The sequence below is a fragment of the Sinocyclocheilus grahami genome, unplaced genomic scaffold, assembly GCF_001515645.1.
Source record: "Sinocyclocheilus grahami isolate Dianchi unplaced genomic scaffold, SAMN03320097.WGS_v1.1 scaffold457.1, whole genome shotgun sequence".
Lineage (NCBI taxonomy): Eukaryota > Metazoa > Chordata > Actinopteri > Cypriniformes > Cyprinidae > Sinocyclocheilus > Sinocyclocheilus grahami.
Genome location: NW_015505636.1, coordinates 873,581 through 893,998, shown reverse-complemented (window position 1 = coordinate 893,998; position 20,418 = coordinate 873,581). Strand labels below are relative to the sequence as shown.

General features: G+C 37.7%; 2 protein-coding genes across 3 annotated transcripts; both read right to left on the bottom strand.

Moving 5' to 3' along the window:
• Positions 1-12,219: 12,219 nt before the first annotated feature.
• arl4d (ADP-ribosylation factor-like 4D) lies at positions 12,220-14,304 on the bottom strand. The gene is made up of 2 exons (XM_016234755.1): positions 14,185-14,304; positions 12,220-13,459 (listed from the first exon to the last, which is right to left on the bottom strand). The coding sequence occupies exon 2, from the start codon at positions 13,330-13,332 to the stop codon at positions 12,730-12,732; it is 603 nt and encodes a 200-aa protein (XP_016090241.1). The 5' UTR covers positions 13,333-13,459; positions 14,185-14,304; the 3' UTR covers positions 12,220-12,729.
• Positions 14,305-16,800: 2,496 nt separating this feature from the next.
• tmem106a (transmembrane protein 106A) lies at positions 16,801-20,149 on the bottom strand. Of its 2 annotated transcripts, none has more exons than XM_016234753.1 (8): positions 19,971-20,149; positions 19,150-19,314; positions 18,947-19,010; positions 18,656-18,809; positions 18,410-18,550; positions 18,219-18,262; positions 18,025-18,078; positions 16,801-17,012 (listed from the first exon to the last, which is right to left on the bottom strand). In XM_016234753.1, the coding sequence occupies exons 2-8, from the start codon at positions 19,271-19,273 to the stop codon at positions 16,898-16,900; spliced, it is 696 nt and encodes a 231-aa protein (XP_016090239.1). In that variant the 5' UTR covers positions 19,274-19,314; positions 19,971-20,149; the 3' UTR covers positions 16,801-16,897. The 2 variants fall into 2 exon arrangements, with proteins under 2 accessions (XP_016090239.1, XP_016090240.1); XM_016234754.1 differs by having other exon boundaries at positions 19,150-19,277.
• Positions 20,150-20,418: the final 269 nt, after the last annotated feature.

The window sequence follows — 20,418 nt, the reverse complement described above, 5'->3', positions numbered from 1 at the left end:
ACCAGCACGGATCAGCTCCAGGCATGACGAAGCAGATATCGTCCTCTTTTGGAAGGCCAAACAAAGTAGTTTCGCTTTCACTACGAATCACACAGCGCATTCACGACATGGCGGCGGCAACAACAATACTACAGCGAGAATAAAAGTTACGCCTTCTTTCTTTGCGTGAACATTTGGGCGGCGTTATACAAATCTTCCCACATAGTGACGTAGATATGGGGCGTGTTAGAACGAGCCGTTTTAGGTAGGTGTGGCTGACTCTTAACTTTTATAAAGAATATCTCTTTGGATTTGAGACTTTAGTCTTTGCAACTTTACAGATTTTCTTTATGCACCAAGAGCTTGTAACACTCCAAAGAGAAAGGAAAAATTGAAATCGCATCATATGACCCTTTAAAAACTTACTTCACAACTGTTAAAATAATGTTCTATATAGTATGGATGTGTGTGTAGTATGAATGAAAACTGGACATACTACATCCATCACAGTGACAACGTCACATGACAGCATCAGTTGCGAACTAATTGCCTGAATGAATGATTCAATGATTTACTAATAAAGACTTTAAGTTGTCTGTGAAAAATACCCACAACTAATACACAGAATGACAGTCAGTCAGGAATGCACAAAAAAGACAAACGGAGGATACAAACAGTAAAAATCAGCACTGTTTACTGTATATCAGCTCTGTTGGAACGATGTTAAAATTCAAGGAATTAAATTATTTGTTGTATAAATAAATAGATGGAAAATATAATGCATGCTGTTTATAACTGTTAAAATGTTGGTAACAACATTCATTGTGTGAGATTGTTATAGTGAAAACTGACATTTATGTTTGTAATAAACCCCCCCCCCCCACCCACCCACACACATCATGTACAACACCTCCTCCTCCTGTAGGCTGACTGACCGCCCTCACATTACTTTTAGATCCAACACCAGTCCAGAAGAACCTTATGCACGTGTGGATTTCTCAATACATTAGAAGTACAAGATTGTCTCATTGCATCTCAATTTATCTTTTTACTTGAAGGGGGCAATGGAGGGATTTTATCTATTAGGAGATTACCATTATCTATTTAGGGCGTATCTCCTCCCTCTAGCATGTGATCGCTTAACCTTGCAATGGAGGATCAAGTGAGGACATGAAAACTTTGCTGCCAAAATAGGCCCTGGCATGGTTTCTAACGGCGGTTAGCTTTACTCTGTACTCCACAGCGGGTTCCTGAGGACAGATCAGGGTCAGACTTCAGGTATTGAGACAGGTGGACAGTAGAGGTTACCCATCCACAGCATTGTCATACCTGAGCATATCTGTGTGTTACAAGAGAAGTTTAAATGCATGCGCTGATTTGCATTTACATGCAAATGAGCTCATGTTAATGTATAGATTAGTTCTAACCCCTTAAGTGCACTTTTATCCAGTCAGTATGTGCAAAACGTGCACAAAATCTCTTTATTTAGAGCTACTGTTTCAAAAGAAAAACACCATCCCTGACTCTTTAAATAATTCAGCATAAGAATAATCTTGCTGATCAGTGAGGAGAGAGAGAAGTGAAGCTTTTGAGAGTTTGTGCAAGTACTGGTGAGTGTGTTTGTGTGTTTGTGTGTGTGTGTGTGTGTGTGTGTGTGTGTGTGTGTGTGTGTGTGTGTGTGTGTGTTAACCAACCCCCTACACCACCACCCTTTTTTTCTCTGCAATGCAGTAAAGTGTATGAACCTGCCTGGGGAGCAGAGCTGCAAGCTCCGGTGCTGCTGCTTTGTATCACATCCATTTTCTCTCTATTCTCCTCTCTTTTGCCATACATCTATGCTTTTTACATCCATAACTCTTCAATCGCTTAACCTTGCAATGGAGGATCAAGTGAGGACATGAAAACTTTGCTGCCAAAATAGGCCCTGGCATGGTTTCTAACAGCGGTTAGCTTTACTCTGTACTCCACAGCGGGTTCCTGAGGACAGATCAGGGTCAGACTTCAGGTATTGAGACAGGTGGACAGTAGAGGTTACCCATCCACAGCAATGTCATACCTGAGCATATCTGTGTGTTACAAGAGAAGTTTAAATGCATGCGCTGATTTGCATTTACATGCAAATGAGCTCATGTTAATGTATAGATTAGTTCTAACCCCTTAAGTGCACTTTTATCCAGTCAGTATGTGCAAAACGTGCACAAAATGTCTTTATTTAGAGCTACTGTTTCAAAAGAAAAACACCATCCCTGACTCTTTAAATAATTCAGCATAAGAATAATCTTGCTGATCAGTGAGGAGAGAGAGAAGTGAAGCTTTTGAGAGTTTGTGCAAGTACTGGTGAGTGTGTTTGTGTGTTTGTGTGTTTGTGTGTGTGTGTGTGTGTGTGTGTGTGTGTGTGTGTGTGTGTGTGTGTGTGTGTGTTTGTGTGTGTGTGTGTGTGTGTTAACCAACCCCCTACACCACCACCCTTTTTTTCTCTGCAATGCAGTAAAGTGTATGAACCTGCCTGGGGAGCAGAGCTGCAAGCTCCGGTGCTGCTGCTTTGTATCACATCCATTTTCTCTCTATTCTCCTCTCTTTTGCCATACATCTATGCTTTTTACATCCATAACTCTTCACAATCCCCATCGTCCTTTCTGACAGCTTTGCTCCCCTCAACTGCTGCCTCGAAATTGCGAGCTGTCAGGCTCCCCTCACGCAGGCTGCATCACAGCGACTTTGTGTTTGACTGTCCATCTGTGCAGCCCATCGCACCTAGATTAACCACATTGAAATGGATGGCTTGTCCTGATTGTACTTTGATAGCCTGAGCTGGTTTTTTTCTGTGATCACAGAGTCTTTTCAAGTTCTGTGCTGCACCAATTAGTTCAGGTGCTGCATACATTAATGCTGACCCACATATCGCAAAGTGGGAATTGTGGGACGCGGGAGATAGAGAGTGCAGTGCTCAACACATTCCTTAAACAGTGTGTCATAATGTTGCATATTACTGTCACGTTGTAATTGCACAATACTTAGGAGAAATATTATGGCCACATTGAATGGAAATGCATATATCTACTATATTTACATGTTAACTAATGATAACAGAATCTATTTCTGCTTAAAACTTTATTTTCAGTTATATTATGTGTACATTAAGCTTCACTCTGGAAAATAAAAGTTCCAAATGAGAATTTTTCGCAGTGATACCATAGAAAACCATTTTGGGTTCCCAAAGAACCTTTCAGTTAACAGGTAATTATTTTTTCTAAGTATAAAGAACATTTTATTAAAGAACCTTTTATAGAATGGAAAGGTTTCTTGGATGTTGAAGGTTCCTCGTGGAATCATCAATGCCAATAAAAAACTTTTGCTTACATGAGTTTATATTTTTTTCTATATTATTTTTATAATATATACTATATACTATAATATATACTATAATATATTTTTTCTGTCTTGTTTTGAAATCATACACATTGCAGTCAGAAAAAGAGCAAGACATCATTGGTGTCCAATTAATAATTCATAATAAAGCTACAAGCAATTATTGTTTAACTTAATAACTGGTTCTGATTTTATTGCGAATATACTTTAAAAGATAACTGAACTGGCCACTGGGCAAAAATTAAACTTCTCATTTGCAGTACTAGTGAGTTTTCATGGGGGCTCAGTGGGTTTAATGAGACAGAAATGGAATGAGTGCAAACAGTAGACCAGAATCAAAGCTTTTGCTGTTTGATTTAGCAATTACCCACTTTAAAATACTGCAAAATCATTATTTGCATCATTTACTGGCTGCGTCCCGCTTCTCCTCATAGCCATAGTGCTGTGGTAGATTAATTGTTGCTCTTGACTTGTGTTTTTACATGATTGAGGATTGTCTAGAATTGCTTAGCCTCCATCTCTTAAATAAGACCACAGAATGGTCAAATACAAGCAGTCATTCTTGTCCATTTTTAGAGATCAAGATCACAGTGATGGTAAAAGTTGATGAAGGGATCATCTTTTCTGTATTATGTATTTTACAGTCTCATTTGTGTGCTTTAAAGTTACTATGTGTCGCATGCTTCTTCATTGCCTGTGGTTAAACTTTAAACATTCTGATCCTTTCCAAACAAGCCCAAGTGATGTTTATGCAAATGCCGGTTACTTACTTGAGTTAAGTGCTAGTTCCAAGAAGATGAGTGAGTTTGTCCCCAAACATGGTATTAAGCAGTAACAGCAAAGAGTCTGCTGGTCTTCAGTGCTAACGTATGAGGCAATGGAAAAGTAATGCTGTCAACTCTGGCTGCCTGCTCTTTATAAATCTCCCACAAATTTTTGAGGCCATTTAGCTGTCTGTTATAATTCATGGATCATATGTGAGCATATTCATTGGGCATTTAAGGTTATTTTACAGCAACTGATTCATTCATTTTTCAAACCCATAAGCACTGAGGGGAATAGAACGATGTCCGTTCACCTTTCTGAACTCGAGCTGATGACCGCTCTAGAAGGATAGGTTCAGAAAATAATCAACCGAGCGAGCACAAGCCAGAAAATAATTGTCCGGGAAGATTGCGATGGACCGGGTAGCAACAGGGATAAACAAAAGCGTCTTTATTGAGGTGTTCATTTAGGGGCCATGGAGTGAATACCCAATCTGCTTTGCATGGGTTCCTCTTAACATCATGAGAGGAACCGTGCTTGGCTTCCAGCCCTGTGCTCAGAGCTGACCCACACACAGCTTCCTGAACTCTCACCTGCAGAGCCTGCCAGCTGCCAGCATGAAAACTGTTTTCACCGCCACACACAAGGGGAGAATGGCTTCTTAAATAGGGCAATTGTTTTCAGAAATAAAGGGTGTGAGTGCCGTGAAAAGTCCAGTTCTAGAAAAAAGGCCTAAATCATCTTTATCTTTTAATGAATGAACAGTGTTGTGGACCTCATATGTGTGTTTGCACAGAAGTCATAGAAGGAAATTTGCTAAGAATATTTTGCATTGTCATTTATTTACACATCCGGCTGCATTGTTTAAGCACCTGATTCAATAGGAAGTATTCAAATTAGGTAAAACCCAAACATTATAAACATTTTAATTATTTAGTACTTTGAACAATTGTGTATTTGCACTGCAAGAATGACAATAACGAAATTCAATTAAATTGAGAAGTGCACAGAACATTTGGCATTTAGCTTTAGACACATTTACTGCATGGTTAAATAGGTTTATAACTGATTAAAGAAAAAAAATACTTTTCAGTGAATATAATGAATTATATAATATTAAATCAGTAACATTAATAATAATAATATAAAATATTAAAATTAAGAATTAATAAATGAATGATTAAAACACTGTTTTTGCAAGTGCCACAACTGTTCTGATAAAAAAAATAAAATTAATAATATCATATTAAAGCAATAACATTAATAATAAAATAATATTCATGTACAATTGTATTCATATTAAGAATGAATAAATTAATGAATAAAACACTTTTGCATGTGCCACAACTGTTCAGGTAAACAAAAAAAAATTCAAATCAATACCATTAATAATAAAAACAATATAATTGTAAAATATTGTTAAAATTAAGAATTACTAAATTAATGAATACAACTAAATTATTGAACAACTGTTCAGTGAATTTGTTTTTATTCTTTTTTGGAGTCTGGGAGCTTTTCATATGATCACATACCAATGGGATTTCTAATTCTAAATCAGAGATGAGAGTCCTTCTGAGTCTGTGAAAAGACGAGAGCAATGTTCTCTATTAAACGAGTGAAGAGGACCTCTTTTGTTACCAAGTGAATCGGTTTACTACATGAGCTCCCACACTCACGTGGGCTTTACTTCACACGTGTGTTCCTTTCTCTCACACCATGACCCCACTCACTGTTCTCCATGGCTGGCTGAGCAATAATGGCACTAGAATACTGTATCTAGAATACTGTACTGTTGGCTGCTTACTAAACGAGTTAGACGATGGGATGCTGGAGCAATAGGGGTGTCCTGCTATACAAAGGCATCAGCACCAGTGTGCATTCTGCCAAAGGCAGTGCAGGGGAGTGTGAGATCACCCACCCACACTAAAAACGGCTTTACTATCAGAAAACAAAGGGTGGGTGGTGAAAGAAGAGCCCTGAGTGTGGGTAGGCAGGCTACTGATGGAGTGATATGATACAAGATTTTGATCTGTTGATAAGTAATAGTATTGTACAAAAAACATGAATTTTGCTGCATCTGCAACTGTAATGCAAAATATGCCAGCACAAAGTGTTTTGTAAATTATTTGTGCAATCAAATGTAAAAGCCTGTACACAGAACTCACAAATGAATACTGAAGTAAAACCCAATTAGATCACAAATCACTAGTTTCTAGATTCTAAACATCTTATAGAAACACTATTTTTCAGAGCCCTGCACATAACATGGGAAAAAATATAAATAAATCATCACCACAAAGTAAGAATGTGTTCCTGTGGTTTATTAATTTGTTCCCTAATTGCAAGAATATCCTGGCCATACTGTACTAATTCGTTTCCACAATTTATCCATTAATTCCCTCATTTTAGTTAAGCCATGACCATGTATTAATTAAGTCGTGGGAACAAATTCTTAATTTGTGGCCACAATATATTTTATTTTTCACCATAATATGATGTCTAGGGCTCTGTAATACATATTTGGCATGACAGCTAAAATATAATAAGGGGAAAATTATTCAGTGTATGGTAAGCTTTATCCTCAGACAAGGATTTATATATTTTACTGGGGCACAGCAGTATTTCATTGGGGCTTGTGTGCCAAAAAGGGTCTAGAAACATCCCAGGTCACGCTGTGTATTTTTGGATTCCCTAAATGAACCAGTTCATAAGACTCGCTTATTTTGGGAATCTGACTATTCTTATCTCGCTGTGTGATTTAGTGAACAAACTTGCTCATGGAATCTGGTTGCGCTGTATGTTCTGAATACTGAATACAGTATGGTCTTTACTAAAAGAACAAGAATCGGACTAGTCGTGCTGTGTGTTTTTGATTCAGTAAAAGATGCAGCTCATTAGAGTAATTCATTTGGGCATTGGACTACACTGGTTACTCTGTGTTTTTCATAATAATGGTCTTTGTTTTGGAATCGAACTAAACTGACCATAGTTTATATTTTGGACAACCCGTTCTCATGAAAGTGCGTATAAATAGTACGCTAAAAAAATAAAAATGAAAACTCGTGGTATTGATACGCAAAAATGGACTTTGGCATGTATATGTTACGCGATGGGTAGGATTAGGGTTGTGGGGTAGATGCGTATCAAATGCACGCGAAAACTGCATATTATATGCACACCAAACACGTGCGTAGCGTATAGCCTACACGCCAAAGTCCATTTGTGCGTATCAATACCACGAGTTTTCGTTTTTATTTGGTGTACTATTTATACGCATTTTCATGAGACCGGGGTCGTTTTGAATTCATTAACTCTTGTCCGCACTGGTGGAAGGATGCACGTGTGATCCCCATTAACGGAACTGGTTCTAAATGTAGGTTTTCGGTGATAACATTGATGGGGAATATTTCCTTTTTTTTGTCATGCTATCCTATTTTCAAAATACACCGAGCTGATGTGTGCTACATTTTATTAGTGCTGTGGGATGTTTAAAGTAACACTAGACTATAATGAAGCTACCTGAAGCTTCAGACACGCTGAGTCAGAGAATTTTTGCTTTATGTGCTGTTGTCGTCAAAATTGAGTCTCTTACATTAACTTAATGAAAGTAGAAGAACTTACTTGACCCTATCTTGCAGAAGAGGCATAGGTTGTACTGTTTACTATAAATCATGTATGCTTATAAAAACCTGCTCTGCATCTGATCTCACTCTGAAATACCTTAATTTATTTGTTCTTTGAAATTAATTTCTAACTCCTATTTTTTCGAGATTCTAAAACTTTGTTAATTTCAGTGTTTACATTCCAGGATTTTCAGTGTACCAAAAGAGAGACAGATCAATTCTCATTCGCTCTTAACAACCACAACACTGCAATACATAAATCAGCTGTTGAGTTTAGCAGTGATCAGATAGTGCTGCATTAATCCTCAAGAGCTGTTTGGCCAGATGGGATACTGGGGTAATCCTGGTACAGGATCACTAGACCTCTGAGAAAATACTGTTGACAAACACATAAAAACGTTTTTTTTTCCTGCCTGGACTTGAATGAAGGCTGCTTAAGGATCCCAGTACACCACACCAGCATTACCAAACATGTGCTTTTCCAATATTTAGGATTAACATGTCTAGGATTTTACAGTAAAGCAGACACAAAGAGTATCAACACAATACATTCTCAGAATGGACAAAACATCTATGTAAAATTATGAAATTATCATTTCATTATTTGTTGATCACGGGAGCAAATCATATTGAGGTTTGTATTACAACATTAATGAGGTGTGTTTTGAATGCTCAGAGGCCCACTGGTGAATTATATGAAACCTTTGACACAAGCATTTTGGTATTTATGTAAGGCAATAATTATAGTGGGGCCTCCTGCCTAATGAATCACACTTACAAAACCAGGCAACTAAGAACAATGCTGCATAGGAGTACATAAATAACATTTCCTAGATATTTGGGAACATCACCCATTACATTTTACCCCCCAAAAAAGTGTTTATAAGATTTTAACTTAATGAAGACCCAGTTTTAATTGTGAAGAGATAGACACAAGCCACAAAAATTCCAGTCCATCACATATCGTTGTTTCAGAGTGTTTTCTTCAACCTCCAAAGAGTGAAACTGTGTGCTCCCCAGCAAACCTCTCGAGCTGGGGTATAGATTTATGACCCTCGCTATCTTGCCCTGGGACTCTGTTTGGTTCTCGGCAATCCCACTCCCCAGGACACTTTCTCATCTCAGTCCCAGTGGCAGCTTTATGAGCCTGTGGAAAATAGTGCTGGCTAGAGAGATCCCCGCCTCTTGACAACAACGGTTAAACGATAAACACATTCGCATCCCCCAGTGTGATAGGCAGTCTTACAATCATACTGCGTTGAATCTCTTCCAGACCCATGAGGTGTCTTCTAGACAATTTTACATTTAGCAATAAAGAGTTTTGGAGATCTTCAGAGACACAGTAGCCATTAATACTCTAGATCCCTCTCTGCCCCCTCTGTCACCCCCACATGAAATACATACCCAGTCACAAAGGCAATTAAAAGGTCCTGCGCAGGTCACCCATGGTTACACGCTCACAGTTGCTGAGGTGACAAATAAGAACGTCTGGGCCATTTGATTTGCCAGCTATTCCACAGAAAGGGCTCCCCGAGCACCTATGTGCACTTTTTTTTGTGATGTGTGAAATTACAGCCGGAATGAGGCCAAAATTGCATGCCAGAATGGCAGCTTTTGATGTTATTGTCCTCTGATCTAGACCAGATTTTAAAATAGAGTGCGTTCGCAGCTGCACATAATGACGGAAACTGTAACTATTGGTGTTGTTTTGTATGTAAATTTAATTTAGAGAGCTATTTCCATTCTAGATTGGAATAAATGGTTGTACAGTGACTGGCAATACTGTGGGGAACCACTCTGTGATGGATGACATGTTTGTAGCATGCACCTGCCATCTTGTGATTCCCCTTCTTAATCCTTTCATAATCCCAGAGGCTCCCCCTGCCTTACTTGGGTCTGTGTCAAAAACACGCCAATGGCACATTTCACCAACATCCAGATCCTTAGGGCGTTAGACACAATAGTCAAGGGATGTGCTTAAATAATGAATTTTCATATTGACAATCTGTTGGACAGATTTGAAAAAGGGGGTTGTTTTCAAAGGATCATTCCTTGACATGTTTTATTTCAGATGCTGTCTAAGCCTCTGTATTTATGGTGCTCAAATAATGTGTAGGGTTAGAGGGGGCCAAACCCCCTTAGTTGTTTATGTTAATAACCACAATTAAAATATTTTCTTACAGTACTCTACACCATAGATATACACTGCCATTCGAAGGTTTTGGGGTGGGTAAGATAATTAGCTCACCAAGGCTGCAGTAAAAAGAGTAATATTGTAGGATATTATTAGAATTTAAAATAACTCTTTTAAATGTTTATATATTTTAAAATGTAATTTAGTCTTGTGATGGCAAATCTAAATTTTCAGCAGCCATTACTCCATTTTACAGTGTCACATGCATGAGCTTTCAGAAATCGTTGATTTGGTGCTCAAGAAACATTTCTTATTATAATCAATGTTGAAAACATTTGTGCTGCTTAATGTTTTTGTGGAAACTGTGAACATTTTCAGTATTCTTTGATGAATAGAAGGTTCAAAAGTAAAATAACTGCTAAATAAAAAGTGTTACCTTTTTTAAATAAATTTGGAGAAATTTCCAATACATTTAGAAAAAATTTTTTTTTTTATTACAGGTAAATGTAGGGACAAATGTATTGTGATTTTAATTTTTTTTAATGATTTTATTACACATAAGCCACAGTTTAATAACCCAGTGATTCAAGCAGCAGAAGAACATCAGATTGTAACTAACATCACTGTAAATAAACTTTTTTTTTTGGTATGCCTTCTTAGCATTATCGTGTTTTTTTTCTTCGTAATAATGAGCACCCGGAAGATTTGGTAATTTTGGTCATTTGAACACTGCTTAAAATCCACATGGAACAGCCTTCTAGCTATCAGTTGCACTGATAAAATTCCACCGTGAAGGTCTGGAGCATATTTACTCAAAAGATAAATGTTGAGCGCAAAGTTGAAGGCTTAATAGTTTGGGTGAGACTGCAAGCGCGAGCATGGAAATACTCCACAGGGCTTGTTTAGTGGTGCACTAGTAGTGCATTATCAATGACTGCTCATCTCACCCAACGTGACATCATGCATGGCTGACTGGAGGGGACATGAACAATTTAGAATGCTTTGGAACAGCTCTTTGTTACATAAGACTTTTTCAGAGCCTTGATGCATTTTAAGGACATCTAAGCCTAAAAATACTGTGTTTTTTACAAGACTCAAATCCACTTCATTATAATAAAATATTTAGACAAACATTTACATAACTAAATCCGGCTTCTCAGAGAGGATTACTGTTTGTCTTCAGCTTAAGAGGACAGTGCCACTTCTTAATTAACTAGCTCAGCAGGGTGACTTGCCTCATTCTTAAGATAACATTGAGAGAACCAGTTAGGCGAAATGCCACTGAAACCAGGTCTGTCACGACATTTGGCTTCGTCTTCAGAGCTCCACCCATGTGATGATACTCGTGGTGTATTGACAACCAGAGGTCGTGGATCAGAAACCTTGACAAGCATCTGTTTTCTGAGGTGGAGGCAGGGTGTAGACCCCTGAGATCAATAAAATCTTTAACATTTAACTTGGTGGTGTCCCTTTCAGCACAGCAGATGCATATTGGAAATTGATGGATGAATTTCAGTCTATTTCAGTCCATTGTTTGGAAAAATAGGCACTGCCACTGAAATGTAACACATATAATGTTTAGAAAAACACACAAGTTATATAGTATAGCAAATATTTTATTCCTAAACTAATTATCAAAATGGCAAGTTACATATCATCCTGTCAGAGGCCTAGAGGTCTGATTAAGTTTCCACATTCAGTGATCTCATAAATCAGCCCCGTTTCAGTCTCCTCATGCAATAAACCCAGAGCACCAATTAATCCAATCAGAGCAAAGCAGCTGCTTCACTGGGAAGTTGATAGCAAAGTAAATAGATTTGTCTGTCTGTGCATTGGTGGGGGTCGGGACATTCAAAAACCATTTGCTCTCTTAAAACAATGCAAACCCCAAAAGAATACTACATTTGCCCATGCAGCATTAAAAATTATCACCCGCTGTCTGTTTTGTGTTTAATAAATCTTGTATATTGTGTCAGCAAATGTGATATAATATTGCTTCCGCCCATTTCTAGGCTCAGCTTCCGAATTAGGCTATAACACCAAGGTTACATCAAACAATGTTCTTTCAGCATCAATGCATTTCCTGTGGGATGCTCTCCCTGAACACAGATGACATCATCATGAGCGCTGCTCTATTAATAGTTTAATAGGGGCTGTTTTCTGTTTCATCACAGCGAATGAAAAGCTTATGTCATATATATTAGTGTGATTTTATGTTTTCTAGGCTAACAGCACATACAGAGCAGGATCAGGTATCATCAAATAAATTATAATTAATATGATTATCATATCAGCAAATACCATTCAGCCTCAGGTATAAAAGATATGGCTTCTGAAACACTGACTGTGTCAAAGCAGTCTATAATTTATTCATTCTACAGCATTACAAAAACTATTTACAGCATGTAAAAACAAAACTAAAATGTAGATCTCTGAAGAGTGAATCTCGACTTCAGTTTCACAACTAGCATAGTGTGAACATTTATATGGCCTTTTATTATATCGGCACTGGCAATCAACCTAACGTTTGTGGAAAAAATTATGTCTGAAGTCTGGTGAAATGTTTCCAAGCTATTATTTAGTCTCTTTCTTGCTTGAAAAAAGAAAAAAGGCAAGGACGTAGGCTTATATTCTGCTGAAACTACAGCCTATCAATGCTGTCACATTTTCCTTGATTACAAAGGGGAGCTGCACAGCAATTACTAGGCATGGAAGAAAGCAGTTCAATACTGTGTGACACATAAAGGTCAAATCAGTTTTCTCCTGACCACTGGGCCATCTGGAGCATTTCCTTCATTCAGGGATTCGATGCAAAATCCGACAACCGGGGAGCTTCGCAAATATGCTGTCCTGTTCAGCTCATCTTTTTTTCTTGCTGTGCTTCACCATTTTCTTTCGTTTGAGGATCATTTCATACAGTTTTTCCAAACCCGGCTGTAAGCCCTGCCCATCGACTGCACTGCATCCTTGCACATGGTGCAGGGTGGAGGCACTCAGTTCATGTACAGCCAAAACCTTCTCCACGTCAGAAACAGGCAGCGCGACTGGAAGGTCCTGTTTGTTAGCCAACACCAGCACTGGCACTCCTTGGTTCTCTGACGTGCGTGTGATCTTGTGCAGCTCCACCTTAGCCTCCTCCATGCGCTCCACCTCCGTGGAGTCCACAACAAAGACCATGCCGTCCGTGCGCCGCGTGTAGGACTTCCACAAAGGCCGAAGCTTCTCCTGACCACCCACGTCCCACACCTGGAAGGTAATGGCACGGCCATTTCCCACAGGAACTTTAATCTTCTCAGTGTTAAATCCCTTGGTTGGGATAGTTTCAACAAATTCCTTCAGCTTCAGTCTGTAGAGAAGCGAGGTTTTGCCTGCAGAGTCCAAACCAATGACCACAACGTGGAGGGACTGGAAGTTAGGCAGGAACGGTGTATTGGGGGCAATCTCTGTCAACTGGTTTCCCATGGCAACTTGGTTTTCGCACCCTCTTGTAAGGAGAAGTAGATTTGTCTAAGTGTTTGGCATCTGCACCTACTTCAAAGGTACTGCAGACAGACAGAGGTGCTGTAAGATCGGAGGCACCGTGTGGACCCTAATTAAAGAGAAAACAAAAGTTGATTATCGTCACAGATATGGAAGTTATTTACAACTTTGCCTTAGAGCAAAAGCAGACAAAAAGTATTTCGTTCTATATGATAAAAAAATCTCTAAATTAACTTAGTAAAAAGGCTTTGGTGTCAATAGCTCACTGAAAGGTTCAAATTAAAATTAACACACAAAAAAAGTAAAGACTGTAATTGAGAGCCTAGAGGTTGCTGTGTATGCTTATTTGCAGCACCAAATCCTCTTAACAGTCAAAACAGAAATAGATTTCCAAAAAAAAGACAATTTTATCTTTATCTTTATTTGACCTATTTAGGAGACAGATAGCAACATTAGATGTTGTCTTATCAGATAGTTTCTAACAAAATTGAGAGAACCAGATTTGAACATGGATATTATCATTTTCTATACTGCAACTGATTTTTACGCATATAGTTTAAATGGAAATGTTGGGTATGTCAACGTCTAAGTAATATTACCACAACTGTCAAAACTATGAAATCTGGTACCTTAGAGCATTTAAAGTTGAAACAGTAAAATCCTATTCGAAACAACTTAAGAAAAAGCATGAAAAAGATTACAGACTGCAAGTTAAAATCAAAAACAGCTTTGTCGAGTAAATTCAGCACATACTTGAGAACGAAACCCGCAGTGTAACAAGAACGAAAACCTATCTTGTAAAATGATGTGAACATTTAACGTTACATCGCTTACCTAATATTTATCTTGTAACAGGCATCGTTTCCATTTCTCACTTTAAAAAGTTATCCAAACGACTCAAAGCAATGATCATTTTTCCAGAGTCCCTCTCCCCTCTGATAGCAGTGACCTCAGATATGAAAGTGGAGCTGAGCGCGCGAGCTCTAGATCAACGATCCCCGCATGTGACGTCAGACGAGCCCCTCGTCCCGCCCTCGCTACTCCCTCTAGCGTTTGTTCGGCGTCCGTACCGTCCTGTACCGTCCTGTACCGGCGAGATAGCCAATGTCAAGTCGTGTTTGTTTCCTGCCCGAACAGCACCTCTCTGTGGCGAGCCGGAGATCTTGTATCTTGTTTTGTCTGTGCATGCCGAGTGCGAAAAAAGTTTGGGCTTTTAATGTATTTTTGCAATAACGTTTCAAACAGCGTTTCAGTAACCACATACGTTTGGCACAATGCGCTAAAATGCTTATGCTATTTGCATCAGAAAGTGCATCTACGGAAGTCAAAAAATCACGTTTTTATAGATTTAGACATCACAAAAATATACTTTGAACACTACCAACTCGGAGATATTGTAACTTTTTGTCTGTGCCTGCAGAGCACGAAAAAAACGTTGTGGTTTTAATATAAGTTGCAATGACGTTTTAACGTTTCAGCAGTAGTTCGTCACAATGCGCTAAAATGCTGAATACTGTTTGAATCAGAAGCAGAAGAGGTACATCACGTTTTTAAAGATTTACACTTTAAAAATATATATACTTTAAATGCGTTTTGTGTTTTATAGCCAACTGGCTACAGGCGTCAAATAATTTGACAAAAGGCTGTGAACTAAATGTAAGTTACGTGGTATTACAGACTTTTCAATCAACTCTGCTGCTTTTAAGAGTGTTTTATTGAATGTTTGTCATTTAAAATACTAAAAGTAAACAATGAAATGACGTAGCATGCGCTACAATCGGGCTGTGTTTCGTCAGCACGTTGTGAGCTATTACTGAAGGTTGCTAGGAAACCAGCAAAGCCGTCCTCGGACGCAGAGTTCGGTGCGGATCTGCAGAACATCAGGACTTGGTAAATTGTGTCCACTGCTCTGCAAATTAGCTTTTCTTGGCATTTTGTTAAGAACTTATATTATTTAGTGTAGTTTGTCTTAAATTAGGACAAACTGTCGCATGCTTTTACTTTGCCTGTTACATACATATGTGTTGTAACGGTATCAGACTTTCACTAGATGAATGGCACAGGTCAAGACTAATAAATGTTACACTACAATTCTAAAACTGCATTATTACGTTATGAATGGTTTGTTTACCTTATTGCATATAGGCTACTGCCTATGTCAATTCTGACCTGTAGTGTCAACATTTATGAGCAGCTAAGAAATCAGTTCAGTGTTTATTTCTTTATGAGTGTAATCATGACAAAGGAAACATCTCAGCATCTGGGTTTGAATTTCATTAATCAGGAAATGGTCTCAGGTTACTTCTCATTGACTTGGTCTCTCTTACAGGCCAGCGGGTGGTGTAGCATGTCAGCCATGCACTGGGAGGCCCGTCGCCGTCAGCAGGTGCTGGACCGCAGATTATCTGCTAGCGTTATGCAGGTGCCCATGTTAAAAATCCTAATTGTATATATATATTCAATTGTAATATATTTTTCATATATATAGCTTGGATTTGTATTGCTTTTTTAGGCAGGCAACCAAGATAAAAAGAAAGAAGAGTCTATGGCACCTATGACACCCTGTGAGCCTGCAGTGTCCAGTGAGTCTCAAGGTAAAGCTGCTCAAAATAACAGGTCATTGCATATCATTGAGAACATAAGAGTCACCACTTTACAGTTGACTGAATTTAAATGATTAAAAAACAAAATTAACAAAATATGGCATCCTCAGTGTAAACATATTATTTGTGTTCTTTAGAGGCTGACAAGCAATGCATTTGCAAGTGTCATGACAAGATGAACAAAAGATACACAGTGAGTACATAACCGCATCATTTTTAGAGAGATTGCAGGGGTTAAATTTAAACATGTGTAACTCGTTTCTATAATGTATCAGTGAGATTCAACAATTCCAGTGGTGGGCATTATCTATTTAAATATTTAACTTTACTATTTTGACTATATGGCAATGCGAAATATCACAGTGAATAATTAAAGAGCTTATAATGTGGAGACGATCCAGAAAACGCAGCATCTACATGTGTGCTTCATTTGCTCTAGTCTCTGCAGTATTCCCAGCAATGGTGAAGATGAAGGCCAGACCACTGGATAGCACCAACTCCAATATCAAGGTGTATTTCATCGAAAAACCAGACTTTATTGTTGGGTTTAATAATCGTAATTAAAACAGAACCGGGTGTCTAACAGTTCTGGTTGGATTTGCTCAAGAATTCTCAACAAATAAAATGCAGGCCATTTAATGTGCAATTTCGTGTTGTGCCAATTTTAAAACACATTTATATCATGTAAACACTAATTAACAAATCGACATACAAGAAAAGTGGTCTACGTTAACAATGCACATTCATGGTTCCAGTGATATTTACATTGTATCATATGTTACTATCATTATAGTCAAAAACCATTTAAAAGAACTGTAGTAAACTATACTACATATATATATATATATAAACTATAACATAAAATGGCAATCTTTTTGAAAGCAGCCTATTCTGATTATTATAACATCAGCATTCATGGCCATACATTGGCAATTGTTTTCGTCTCAAAGCAGAGGAAAATGATGAGGTATAGTTGAATTCACTCCACAGTCAATATACTCATAGGCATCTGTAGACATCTGCTCTGAATGGGACAGGTAGGAGACTTTGATTGTCAGTCTGTGAAGAAAAGAAACAATTTTACTTGAAATAATAAAAATATAAGCATCAAATTAGCATATTAGAATGATTTCTGAAGGATCATGTGACACTGAAGACTGGAGTAATGCCTGCTGAAAATCACATGAAATAACATGAATAAAACAGAAAGGAGTGGCTTTAAAATGACCCCAACTTGAACAGTAGTTTATATATTTTACTATGGCGTGTATTGTTTTATGTCATACACTTTATAACCTATACAATTTCAATATAGACCAAAGTGCACAAAGTTCACATGACTGACAGTCGGGGGAAAAAACAACATCTCACTTGGTTTAACCACTGTGACAATTTCTGTGTCATGACCTATGACAAATTTGAGTTGTAAGGATTTTTACAAAAACTGATCTCTAGAGAACATTTCATGGTACATGAATACAATAACTTATGCTTGTGAGGTCTAAAACAGTGGTTAGGGAGCCTCTGCAAATTTCTAGGTTGTTGAGGCCCCCTAGTGGTCTTCATCCACCTGCATGAGAACCAACACTGACAAGCACAAGCAATTGTATGTGACGTCAGTCATGATTACAAGCATGTGTCATGCCTAGATGAACATCGCTGCATATTTCTTTAGACCGACTGCAGTGGCTAAATGTAAACTTGTTCCTATAATGTATCAGTAAGATTCAACAGATCTAGTGACTAGATATTATCGATTTAAATATTTAACTTTACATGGAATACAGACTGTTACTAGCTGTATACTAGCTGTAGAACTGTTTTATTTTGTCCAGCTGCTCTATATGGCAATGTACAATATCAGTGACTGCTGACAGTTCTGTCAAACATGATTTAACATTACATGTGGATTGAAATACAAGTCTTTTGTTGAATAAATACTGATAGTGAATAGCATTAGATACAAATACGTCAACAAATGCTGACCAGTGTTCGGTGATTCAGTCAAATAGCATGCTAACAAAAATAAAATAAAGCTGCATACTTTGATAAGATAAAGATGAATACTTACTGCAAATGCAAGAATAAGGTGTGAATCTGAAAGGAACGTGACTTGCAGTAATTACTGTGAAAGGAACAGACATTAATGAACGTTTTTAAGTATATTGTGTGTATTTGAGAGTTCATGATGTCATATACATTGGGATTATAATGGAAAACAGTACATAATAATTAAAAGACCTTATTGATAAAGATATGACTTACTTAAGGCCAGAGTCATCAATAACAATGTCAGCTATAACTTTAATCTGAAAGATGAAAGAAAGATGAATGACATCTTTATTTTAGATTTGTGTTGATTGTGAGGATTAGAAACTTTAAAGAAAAAATTCTTCCTAGATTTCAGATGCCTTTTGTAACGCATTTATGTTATACAAGTTTGCATAAAGTTTTACCGTTTTCTGTGATCGAGGAGGCAGTATGGTGACATCGGGCAACTTGTTGTTGCCAACCACCGTCTCGAAAATGAATGATTGCACACTAAGATTATTAGCTGTGATACCGACAAAGTTTTGGTTGGTAAGGTTCATTTCGTGCTGAAGAATGGATAATATGGACAGAGGATTACAAGTTTTATACAAAAATAAATACACTGCAATTCATCAGGCAAATCTTAATGTGTTCTTTATATACTCGCTTACCGTGATCACCATTTTTACTGTATCTGGAGTGAAATAGACCATAGATGACTTTAGTTCTACAGATGACATATCCATACTCCGTGGGAAGAGGAAAAACAGGATCAGGGAGCAGATCAAGAGGCAAAGCCCCACTGATATAAACACATACAGTTTCCTGTGGGACATAAAACCATGTTGTACATCATTTTGAGAAAACTGACATTACAAAGCACATTTTTTAAATCCCTGAAACTGAAAATTAAAGGGAATAAATTAATTAAAGGATAGTCTACTTGTCATAGTGATACTGACGTGTGGTGAGGTTTCAGCCTTTGGTCGCTGCAAGGAATGACTGCCACAAGTTGGTTTTCCTGACCTGAGGATGTCAAGATAAGATCGACAGAATAAGGGTGAGTGTTAAAAGCCAAAACTACAAATGAAATGTTATTTGCAACCAATAATAAGAAAATTAGTAAATGCAGTTACTTCATGTCAACAGAATCACTGAAACTTGCCTCTCGGGATGCGTCCTGTGCCCTGGCAGGTAGGACATGGATCCGTGTGTCCTTCTCCATTGATGCTGCCATAGTCCAACCATTTGGAAAGCCTCCGCTTCTCTCCATTTTTATTCTGGGACATAATGCTGTATTTCCAGAAGATGAAGGGTCAAAACTAAAGACCTACGATAAACAGTAAGAGAGCTTCACTACGGTTTGTCTGTTGTTGGTAGGTACGTAATTGCAAAGAAAGTCTTTTACTTAAGGTTAGGGTGAAAGCGAGTGTAGAACATCCATTGTAGGTCCCACTGTAAAACTACAGTAAAATGGCCCCAAATGAACAATAAAACTCCAAAGATCATTATGAATTAATGTTTCATAATTTGATCAAAGACCTTAAATGGCACAGTTTCCGTGACATTAGTGCAAACATTTACAATTATATATAACCCAACGTTACAAACAATAACAACTATGATAGTTAAAGGTGATGACATTTTAAACTTATTTACCGTTAGTTAAGTTAATTTCGTCAAGCTGTAAAACATCAAAACAACACTGATGAAGTGAGCTGTCCTCGCCTAGAAAGCATTTGTAACCATTCAAGCTGACTCCAAACGCGTCTAGATAGGCAACGTTTATGCGTTTAAAACAAAGTCATAATATGTAAAACTAACAACATTTTAAGAGAGGAACAAGTGCACACTCAACCTCACAGAGTCAGACCGGTTTGGCTGTTTTAAATCACAAAAGACTGGGTGAATTAATGTCACTTTCCTTAACCAACGTCATGACACATTTTCTCGTGTCATAACATTACTAAATGCTTTTCCACCTACCGTCAATTCATCGAAACATTCTTGTTTGATATCTCGATTTACTGTTTCCCGCAGAGTAATGTCATTTGTTTCGTAAGTTATATTAGACACCACACGCAACTTTCCTTCAAGACTCGTGCATGAACTCTGGAGTGCGCACTCAGCTACTTCCCTCTTTGAGTCTCTTCAGCTGTCGCCATCTGCTGCTCAGAATCAATACTGCGTGTTTATGGACAATCGCTAGAGACAACAGCATTTTGCAGGGAATTGCATACTTAATTAAAAATGATTATATTGGAAATAATGTCAAGCCTTTGTAGAGGTTTTCTAAATGTGTTGTGTGAAGAAAGAAAATTAACAAATTTAGAATATTAAGAGAAGTGAAATTTATTTATTTTCTAAACAAAAAAATCCCAAAGGACTCCTATTAGATCTTCTTCTTCCAGTACACCATACAATATAATAGAAT